The 10931-nt window shown below is 38.1% G+C and overlaps 2 protein-coding genes across 4 annotated transcripts; both read right to left on the reverse strand.

Moving 5' to 3' along the window:
- Positions 1 to 796: 796 nt before the first annotated feature.
- Positions 797 to 5037, reverse strand: LOC109479838. Its single transcript, XM_019781866.1, has 5 exons — positions 5019 to 5037; positions 3865 to 4029; positions 3193 to 3294; positions 1917 to 2042; positions 797 to 1509 (listed from the first exon to the last, which is right to left on the reverse strand). The coding sequence occupies exons 2-5, from the start codon at positions 4018 to 4020 to the stop codon at positions 1381 to 1383; spliced, it is 513 nt and encodes a 170-aa protein (XP_019637425.1). The 5' UTR covers positions 4021 to 4029; positions 5019 to 5037; the 3' UTR covers positions 797 to 1380.
- Positions 5038 to 5634: 597 nt separating this feature from the next.
- On the reverse strand, positions 5635 to 10312 carry LOC109479785 (dnaJ homolog subfamily C member 27-like). Of its 3 annotated transcripts, XM_019781802.1 has the most exons (7): positions 9942 to 10312; positions 8997 to 9062; positions 8704 to 8776; positions 7970 to 8166; positions 7293 to 7363; positions 6587 to 6612; positions 5635 to 6458 (listed from the first exon to the last, which is right to left on the reverse strand). In XM_019781802.1, the coding sequence occupies exons 1-7, from the start codon at positions 10008 to 10010 to the stop codon at positions 6337 to 6339; spliced, it is 624 nt and encodes a 207-aa protein (XP_019637361.1). In that variant the 5' UTR covers positions 10011 to 10312; the 3' UTR covers positions 5635 to 6336. The 3 variants fall into 3 exon arrangements, with proteins under 3 accessions (XP_019637361.1, XP_019637353.1, XP_019637370.1); XM_019781794.1 differs by lacking the exon at positions 6587 to 6612 and having other exon boundaries at positions 5638 to 6484; positions 9942 to 10307; XM_019781811.1 differs by lacking the exons at positions 5635 to 6458; positions 6587 to 6612 and adding an exon at positions 6834 to 6888 and having other exon boundaries at positions 9942 to 10309.
- Positions 10313 to 10931: the final 619 nt, after the last annotated feature.

A 10931-nucleotide genomic window follows, 5' to 3' on the forward strand; every position in this document is an offset into this window, starting at 1 on the left:
GTATTGTTTGCTACGCACGTACATGTACATGTACTACAAACAAACTTACGGTGTCTGTACATGGAAACGTACGTAGTTGTTCATATGGATGGCGGTCAGCACCAAGGATAGGTCCTGTACATGTATGTTGTCATGCTCTCAGCGCTTTTATACAAAATTCGCGTGTTCTAGAGCATTAGTCTGAGTAGAGTAGAGTAGAGTAGATCTTTCGTCTCGGTAGGAAGTTCTCTTCCACCTTGAGCCGCTCCTTGTAGTTTACTTCGTTGACATGGTCATCTTGTGGGGGTTGTCCAATGCCCGGGGGTTGTACACCACTGGATGACTTCTCATGTGTTTGTCCAGTCTATTTTTAAAACTGTTCACACTTGGGGCTGACACCACCTCCTCAGGTAGACTGTTCTACCATGTTACTACCCTGTTGCTGTAGAAAAACAGTCTTTTTTTGTTGTTCACTGATCTTTTGTTTAGGCGTAAGCTGTTCCCTCTTGTTCTTGTTTTTTCTTGCATCTTTGGTAGGCAACCCTCTGTGTCCAGCTTCCCATGAATGTATTTGTAGGTCATAATCATGTCCCTGATTATACACATCATCATTTTTTTCCTATAGCGATTGCACTATCACCAGCAGTAATCGTGTCCAGCCTAACGTGGTTGGGGCGGGTTTTCTTCGGTGCTGCTGAAGCTCTTCCCCGCCCGCCTGAGCTAGGTTCCCCCGGTAGATTTTTCACGGCGGCAGTTTGATTACATGATTAGGCCCACCACGATATTCGTGGTGGGGAAAATCAACTCCTGGCGTGCCTAACTCTATAAGCGTAACTTAACACTCCTACCGGGACGGTCTGTTGTACTGGGCGGGGGGAAAACTATTAGAGCCCCGAAGACAGCCTGCCCCAAGTCCTTGGTATGCCACAACCACGATTAGACAGGATACCAGGTTATACCACCAGAGCCTCGGGTATACTACGTGCAACATCAAGAAAAGTGCAAGTACATGTTACGGATCCGTTAACTAGAAAAGCTGACAATTAGACGAAGGTAAAATTTTATTGCAAGAAATATGGCTTACATTCTTATTCGTTCTGCCTGAGAGATAAATTATGCATTTATTTGCTGAAGACTTGTATCTGGATTGCAAAAACTGACTCTTAAAATTGTACACAGTGGGACAAGAATCCAGTCACGGAAAACTAGCTTGAAACATGGTAACATGTATCAGTATTGAATCTATGGTAAAACCACTTGTTACACTTGTTAATTGTTTAATCAACATAATCTTATAACAATACTTTTAACCTAGCCTTTGTCTACATCTTACACATTTATGTTGAAGTAAATATTGTTTTTTTGCCATAAGTATTTGAGAAGTGTACTAATTGCTTGGCTCTACTTGTCTTGTAGCATATCTATATAAGCAGTATCAATAAGGTCACATGATTTGATGCCCAATTTCTCCATCAGGTCATTGGCTATCTGTTCTCCCTCCTCTGCTGATTGGCCAGGCTGCATCATCACCTAGCCAATGAAAGGGCAGGGTTCAGTTCAAATTCAAATGACCAACCAATCACAAAACAGTGATAAATACACATTGTCAAGTATCTGTTCTGTTACTTTAACAATATCATGAAACAAGATATATATACTAGAAAGGCAACATTTGCAAAGCAAATGCATAATGTCTACCTAAGCATATTGTCTGTTCTGTTGATTCTTACTCAAACACATTCATATATACGGTGACAGGAGTGTAAATCCCTCCTGCTATGAAATAGCAACATGATGTAACCCAACACTAGTTACCATGGTGACAGACATCTGGTTCAGGTCATTGACCTTATTGGTTTCGAGAAGAAGAAGAGGAAACAGACCAAAAACAATATGTTTTTCTTCGGTAAACATAAAAAGAAATCTAGCCACTCTACCTCTAACTCCATGTAATGTCCCAGTTTCTCCACATTGTCCACATGTATTCGGGTTTGTCCAACTAGATATAGGGTCCGCAGCTTCTTCACTACCCCTCGTATACCCAGTGCATGGGCAAGAGTGGCCTGGAACAAGATAAACCTTAATTTTAGTTGATGTAACTGCATGTTCTAACAATTTCTATTGACATTACACAGACATTCAGAAACGAACATCAAGCAAATCAGCAACTTAGCAGATAGCCTGGTACCCGTCCTAGCCTATACAACTGCTTAATGTCAGGGGTGTGATTTTTTAGTCAAATTCTGGTCAAATTCTAGCTCCTGCTTTGATGATCAAGGCAGAATACACAATGGCATCCACATCATAATACAGCTCAGGTATGGAGTATATATCAGAACCTGTGTAAAAAAAAACGGTGCAATGGCCAAGTGGGGTAGAGTGCTTGCCTTGCATTCGGTAGGTCGTGAGTTCAATCCCCGGCCGAGTCATAACAAAGACTTTAAAAATGGTACATACTGCTTTTTTTGCTTAGCACTCAGCATTTGGGAAAGAGTATGGTACTAGTAGTTAAACACACACCACTACCAGTAGACTAGCCCCTTGCTGTAGTGACTGCTGTGTGTGGCCCACTGGGCTAATGAATGGAGATGGGCACAGCCCTATGCGTCACTTGATGCAGGAAGGCTGTTTAACTTTTTTAACTGTAAAACATTGAAATGCCAGTTTGAACTCTGTTATATTGCCATTACAGAGGAACAAGGAACTTGATCTGATCAGAGCTTTCCTGTACATGTTAACTTACATTAGGCCACACCAATTTAATTTCTTGGTTAACGGATTTGCCGCTTCATTTTTTCTGATTTGCAAATAAAAATAAAAATCCAGAATCAACTGCAAAATGCTCATTTTTTGCCCTGAACAGTTGAAAACAGACCTTTTCATCCTAGTTGTTACAGTTATTCCATCTTTCAATACAGTGGCATCATTAAAAGTTCAAAATTCATTGTTTAAATTTTGAACCAGCCTGGTGTGTTGGCTTCATGGCTCCTATCGTACCATTTGGGCCATAATACGACGCCTAGGCCTGTTTTTATTTTTATTTTTTTTGCCCGCCCGCTCCATTATTTTTCTAGAAAAATCCGTTAACCAAAAATTTTAATTGGTGTGGCCTTATAATTCCAATGACAATCTTCTCTCTGTCAATTGGTGTCAGACTGGTAAGTGATCACTAGAGCAAACTGGAGTAGACACAGGCTAGTATTGCTCACAAACCTTGATGTCTTGTGGGTTGTGAACCTTTGAAATGAAGAACACAGACTCTTTAGGTCCCTGCTGGTCTGGTCTGTCATAGGAGATCAACTCGGAGGGACGATCCTGAAATATCAGAATTTTTGTTATAACTTGAAATAATATGAATCAGTGTAACAGTTCTATAATATTATCGTTCTGAGAGCAAATGATTTTCACAATGTATATAAGTATTTGAAAGCTACTCTTCGTTTTATGGGACATCAAAATTATATAATAACCAGAAAAGTAACATTTGCAAAGATAATGCATATCAATGTTTACCTTTGCATATGGTCTGCTCTGTTACTCAAACACATTCATATATATAGTGACAGGAGTCTAAATCCCTCCTGCTATAAAATTGCAACATGATGTAACCCAACACCAGTTACCATGGAGACAGAGTCTGACAGACGTCTGGTTCAGGTCATTGACCTTATTTGTTTGGAGAGGAGGAGGAAGAAGAAACAGAGCTATAATAACTTAGTACAGTTTTATACCAAATTTATGAGTGCTTCACATACAATAGTCTTGATATACATGTAGATCCCATATTAAAATGAAACATCAATGGTGAAATGTAATCAATCTCTGAACCTTTTTGTTTCAAGATGTTCCTAACATGTCAGAAAAGAGAAAGTTACTTGACTTTACCTTAAGATGCCTTAACTTGAGCCTGCCCCTGGGAACACAAAAGAAGGTGTCTTCTTGCTCCACTTTGGTGCCCTCTGATTGGCTCAGCTCTGCTGCCAGTTTGTGTAGTTTTGTGACATCATGTACTCGTGCCTTGATCTCAATGTTGGACGGCATGGTTTAAAGCTGCATTATATAACATTAGGATGATACAAAAAGTAAATTTCTGGTCATTTCTTTACAGTTGAATCAACCCCACTCCATTGCAAATAAGTGCTACTCAGAGAGTGTAGGTGCCAAAATATGACGCCTTATTTACAGTATTTACAGTACAGTATTTAAAAGCTTGAAACACAGTCGCCGGCCATGTTTGTTTACATTCTGGTAGTTTATGGTGGCACCAAAAATTACGCATATGATGATTACACCTCATGTGGGCTTATTTATCGCCTTTTTTAAACCATGATTGTCAGAAATGTGGAATAATTTCAGAAATATGTTGAAAAGTTGAAGTACAATCACTCGAATATTTTTCGAATGATATATTTCAAATTTCAAAAAATGGTACATAATGCTCCTTAAGATAATATTTATTCCCTCAAAATCTCGAATATCAAGCCTTTAATAATTTGGGCTGCATTCATGGTTTCTATACAAACTTTAAAGTCAGTTTAAAAGAGTTCATTGAACTCATTTTGTAATTGAAAATCCTAATCCTGCATTGGGATGTCTCAAATTAATTCTTACTCAAACACATTCGCATATATGGTCAGACAGGACTCTAAATCCCTCCTGCTATGAAATTGCAACATGATGTAACCCAACACTAGTTACCATGGTGACAGACGTCTGCTTCAGGTCATTGACCTTATTAGTTTGCACAAGAAGAAGAAGAGGTGGAAACAGACCAAAAACAAGATTTTTTTTTCCTTCCGTAAACAAAATGAATTATGGTTAACGTACTTTTTAATACTCAGTCCAAACAGCGGTTCAGTCAAAGGTTTTGGTTTCACTAAACATCTGCTTGGACTAAAAATACAGGCCACTAGCTATAGATTGGATAATCAGGTCTGTGTGGCTACAAAATGAACCTGGATATCTTTTGAGCGATTTATATATGACATAAGGCATGTTATGGTACATTTATGCTAATATCAAGCCAACAAGTACCTTACAGTTGTCCACTTTGGACACGGAACCTCTTCCTCGGTGTTTCTTGGAGTGTTTCTAGTTGGCGCGCAATCTGCGACCTTTGACACAAGGAAGGTTATAAGTCATGGGTCAACGGCCTTTAGAACATTTTGAGACCTCCAAGTTTGTAAACATGATGATGTTGTCATTTTTGCAGCACTTCCCGGAGTTTTTGGTTTGTGATCATTTATTCAACGTCATAGGATGTGTTTTACTGTAACTTAGAGTTATATCTCTGAGTCTAAAGTTTTGATGTAAGTCTAAATTCTGAGTAAAGTGTATTTGATACCATTGAAGTCAACAGCACATATGGTGTTTTCTTTTAGAATTTGGTAATGACACTGTGTATTTGCTAGGATTGCCATCCGAAATTAAGGTGTTATTACTTTTTTTTAATTGAATAATAATGAATCTAATATGCTAATGTGCACTCATGATACATGTCAATGATTTATCTTAATGATTACTTAATAATAAATAAACTGACTAATAGGTACACTTTTCAGTAATACCTTTGAACTATGAATGAATTGTTTTGATATCTTTATAGACTTGACAATACAGTAGTAACTTTGAAGAACTTAAAGTATATTAATGATTAAGAAGAAAATTGTCCAGTAAGAATTTTTAATTGTTTTATTGACACAACATGGCATCAAACTCATTCAAATATACGCCCGGCAGATCTAACAAAACACATTAATAATTCTGGATTCTGTCAGCTTGATTCTTGTTGTGTTGAAAGAAAGATTTGCTAAACTCTGCAATATTCAGTTAAATAACATTGATTCTCATACCACAAAAGGATAAGCACCAAAGAAGCCCCCTTTTGCCATTCAATTTTGTAGTTCAGTGGTGAAATATCCATAACACTAACATAACACTATATACTTGGTGCTGACTGTACTATCTACAGCCCTAACCGCACTGTCCTTGGTATTGACTGTACTATCCATAGCACTACATTAATATTTGAATCTACTCCCTCACCTTTGATAAATATAATATATACCGGTAATATGTTGCGTTCTCACTGGCCAATGGATTTTTTAAGTACATACTTAATTAGTTGCTCATTGAAAGCAGAGATAGCACACATCTACCAGTAGAATCCTAACTTCCTCTGTCCATACATAATGCTACCATTCTATTATTACATCATCGTCATTATTACATCTATTACTACATACTTAAAAACTATTGAGAACAGAAATTCTGTACTATTTTAGCAGCAAAGTCTCTTCACTATTTGTGTAAAGTAACAAGAGAGACTTGGCACTGTGTCTTCTCGTTAAAGTTATGCTAACTCTTGACAGTTGTCTGTTTGTCTGTAGCCTGTCTACTCTTGGGTCTCTTGTCCTTCTGAGCCTCCCGTTCTCTCACAGCCATCAGTAGGTCCTGAAACATCTGCTGAACACCATCACCTGTTACAGCTGAGGTCTCGTAATACCTGTACAGGTACAGAAACAAACAGTCAACAATTTTCACCTGTTACAGCTGAGGTCTCATAATACCTGTACAGGTACAGAAACAAACTGTCAACACTTTTCACCTGTTACAGCTGAGGTCTCGTAATACCTGTACAGGTGCAGAAACAAACAGTCAACAATTTTCACCTGTCACAGCTGAGGTCTCGCAATACCTGTACAGGTACAGAAACAAACTGTCAACAATTTTCACCTGTTACAGCTGAGGTCTAGTAATACCTGTTACAGGTGCAGAAACAAACTGTCAACAATTGGAGCATCTGCCGATTACTGTCACCTGTTACAGCTGATGTCTCATAATACCTGTACATGTACAGACACAAACAATCAACACTTTTCACCTGTTACAGCTGAGGTCTCATAATACCTGTACAGAAACAAACTGTTAACAATTGGAGCATCTGCTGAACACCATCACCAGCTGAGGTCTCGTGATACCTATATGTACAGAAACAATTTTATGTTAGGCCACACTGACTTAATTTATGGATGACATCCTCTGAAGACCCTCAAACTAGTGTACGTGTCACTGGGTAAATAAAAAAATTCCTTACTGCAGAAAAAATAATAGTTGGCCTAACTTATACATGTGTACTTAATTTTTGTATAGCTGAACATGTGAACATAGAAAATCTTCTTTGAATATAATCAAATCTACAGATCTATGACAATGATATTGTATAAAGCATGGTGACGGTTTAGTTTAATGGGGGGTATTGGTTAGTTAAGAGTCTGTTCGAATGGAAAATAATTATCTAGTCAGGTACTCACTTGAGTTTGTGTGCACTTGCCCACTTTCTCCCATCAGCCATGGAAATCACACGTTTTGCCTTCAAGTCAGTCTGCGAGTCAGAAATACAAAGTCAGTTGTCAAAATTGGCCACAATAGGATCAGTGAGAGTTTAGCTCGAAAGGAAAAACTACGTAACATTGTCTGGGTAAAGAGATGCTACAATAAAACACTCTGTAACGAATCAGCATGTAGAAATTTTTATCTATCGGTTTATATTATATTACAATGTATTTTGTTTCTTCTCGTTCTTGCACTCGATGCAAGCAATGTCTAACCCCCAGTTTTGGGGGAAAATTGTTAAAATTGGATAAGGAAAAAGGGGAAAGAAAGGATGCATGGGTATGTGTCCAAGTTCTATCTTGTTTGGAATACTGGATGAAATGAATAGGATGATAATGTTTATCCCTAGATTTTGTTACAGGAAAGCCGATAAAACTGTACAGCATACCATGTTCAAATGAAACTCATCTATATTAGTAGAATCACTAGAGTTCAAGCTTCATATATACCAACATAAGAAAGGCCATAACTTTTCGGTCAATCTCGTCAACTGTTGCATCACACTGACGAAGGTGGACGAGATCGACCAAAAATTTATGGTGGCCTCCTTTCTTGTGTTGGAACGAAGCTAATGAACTCTATAACTAAAGCATACCTTGTTGGCAACGACGACAACTTCCGAGTTGAGCCCTCCGTACTTGCCGAGCTCTCTCAGCCACGTATCCAGTGTGTCGAAGGAGGACTGACTGGTGATGTCGTACACGAGGAAGCACGCCTGCGTGTTCCCGTACAGCTCGTTCCGCACCTCCAGGTAGTCCGAGTTACCCGACAGGTCCCATAGGTGGATACGCACTGTCAACACAAGTTTTTATTTACTGTTTATTTGCACATAACAAGTAATAATTTTGCAATAAGCAAACTAGAAAGGTAACATTCGCAAAGCAAATGCATAATGTTTTCCTTCATTTATGGTCTCTGTTAATTCTTATGCAAACACGTTCACATATATACGGTCTGACAGGAGTCTAAATCCCTCCTGCTATAAAATTGCAACATGATATAACCCAACACTAGTTACCATGGTGACAGATGTCTGGTTCAGGTCAAGAGGAAGAAGAAACAGCAAGAACATTTATATGTTTTCCTTCTGCGGAGGTGAACATCATCATAGATATGATAAATCCTTACAAGAAAGGCACTGGGTCACCAATAAACTACTAAGCCAGTTTGCTATCCTCTATGGCTACTGCTGTCTTTTGTTTTCACTTACTCTGTGGTACCTGAAGCTAAAAGGGAGAACTAGTGGTAAGCTACAGAGACTGGGACCCAGGCTACTGAATACTACATGAACTCACAGTCTACAGAATTATCATATTTCATAGTACTCACAGTCCTCTCCTAGAATCTTCTCTATCTTGAAGCCATAGTCTACTCCAATAGTCGGCTGGTAAACTGGAGAGAACTGGAAAGGACAACCACTGTATGTAATTTCATAACAATCAAATATCATTTCATTTGTTGGAATGATAGACTATTAATGCCAGCAATAAGTATCAATTCAGAAGTTTAATTTGTTACTACTGATGTAACGTTACATGAATTGGACAGGCAACATTCTCCTATAATTTAAGTATGTCATGCAGAAGACTAGCTGACACGTCCTTGTTCACTACATGACTCACCTGACTTTCACAGAAATGTTTGATAAGTGAAGTCTTCCCCACTCCTGCATTGCCCAGACCTACAACCTGTTATAGTCACAAACAAAATAAATAAATGACAGTATTACACATGACAGTACTATACATGCATAAGAACCTACACTGATTGTTAATTTGTTTGTTGAACACATACTGATTGTTACTTGTTTGTTGAACACATACTGGTTGTTACTTGTTTGTTGAACATATACTGATTGTTAATTTGTTTGTTGAACACATACTGATTGTTACTTGTTTGTTGAACACATACTGATTGTTACTTGTTTGTTGAACATATACTGATTGTTAATTTGTTTGTTGAACACATACTGATTGTTACTTGTTTGTTGAACACATACTGATTGTTAATTTGTTTGTTGAACACATACTGATTGTTACTTGTTTGTTGAACACATACTGATTGTTACTTGTTTGTTGAACATATACTGATTGTTAATTTGTTTTTTATTTGTTTATTGTTCATACATTGGGGAACAATTGTAGTCAAAATCAAAACCACGTACGAGACAACGTGACTCCAAGAAGCATAATCTTACTCAGGCCACACCAATTTAATCTGTTGGTTTCCAGACAGAAAAAATATGAAGCGACAGGGCAAAATAAAAACAGGTCTAGGCATTACCTATTATAGCCCCAAATCCTATGAGCCATGAAGTCAACACAAAAGGCTGGGTTAATATTTAAACAATGAATTTTGAACCTTTAAACATACCACTGCATTGATAGATGGAAAACTGTAGCAACTAGGAAGAAAATGATTTTTTTCAAAATATGAGCATTTTTGAGTTGATTCAAAATCTTTTTTTTTAAATCAGAAAGCAATGGAAAACAAATCAAATTGGTGAGGTCCCATGCTCTGTTTAAATCGATGTAGAGAATACTAAAAGTATTGAAAGAGTTTCCTACCTTCACCCAGATAAGAGAGTCCAGCACGTCTTTTGGAGACCTGGGTAAGTGTCCAGGTTTTCGATCCATAGTTTGCCAAAATTTAAAAAGAGGTTCTCCTTGGATTGTTCAACGCAGCTTTTTAGCTATTTGAAATTGTCTTCATGATCATTCTCTGCCTCACAGTGTACCCATGTCGATTCAGAAGAAATATCCCAGCCTTTGGACGACGCTATGTTTCGCGAATCGACTGAAAACAAGTCAAAACACACTTGTTGTTGCATGCAACCTGTTGCAGGATGTGACTTCCGCATTCTCGCGTCGGGTTGTCATGGTAACGTCCCGCGGAGTGCATTGTGGGTGGTGCTTCCGCAGGTGCGGGGTCAGAGGTCAACGTCCGGAACAGGTGGGGGAAGAATTTTGGATTTTTTTCGGAATTCGAAATTAGGCCATGTTGATTTGATTATATGGATGACGTCCACGCGCGCATGAATTTTCGGCCGTTTCCAAAAAAAAAAAAAAGTTTTCAACCATACTGTAAATCGTGCAAAACAGTTGCTAAATGAGCAAAAATATACCATAAGTTGCAAGGAAAACATTTAGAAACGATACCAATGTCGTAGAATGCCAAAATCAAAGGAAAAAAGACAAAAATGTAAAGAAATGAATTCGAAGAGTAGATTATTCGCCATAACATATTCTGTGCCATTTGTTCAACCTTCATGACCACGTAGATTTCATAGTGAAAGCAACTTTTTTTTTTGCAAAACTTTTTTTTATTTCGCACGCGCGCATCAGTTTTGGGGTTCCCAGAGGATGTCATCCATATAATCAAATCAACATGGCCTTATTTATACACAACAATAACAATCACCGAGTAAAGGGGGTAAAGTGGAAGCCGATATTTGTATGCATTATAACACTATTCTGTAGTTTTCATTTCATGGACCGTGCTGTTTTTCCTTTAGGCCACACCAATTCAATTTGTTGTTTCTCGGATTCACCCTGTCC

Source organism: Branchiostoma belcheri, unplaced genomic scaffold (genome assembly GCF_001625305.1).
Source record: "Branchiostoma belcheri isolate BF01 breed outbred unplaced genomic scaffold, Haploidv18h27 scaffold107, whole genome shotgun sequence".
Classification (NCBI taxonomy): domain Eukaryota; kingdom Metazoa; phylum Chordata; class Leptocardii; order Amphioxiformes; family Branchiostomatidae; genus Branchiostoma; species Branchiostoma belcheri.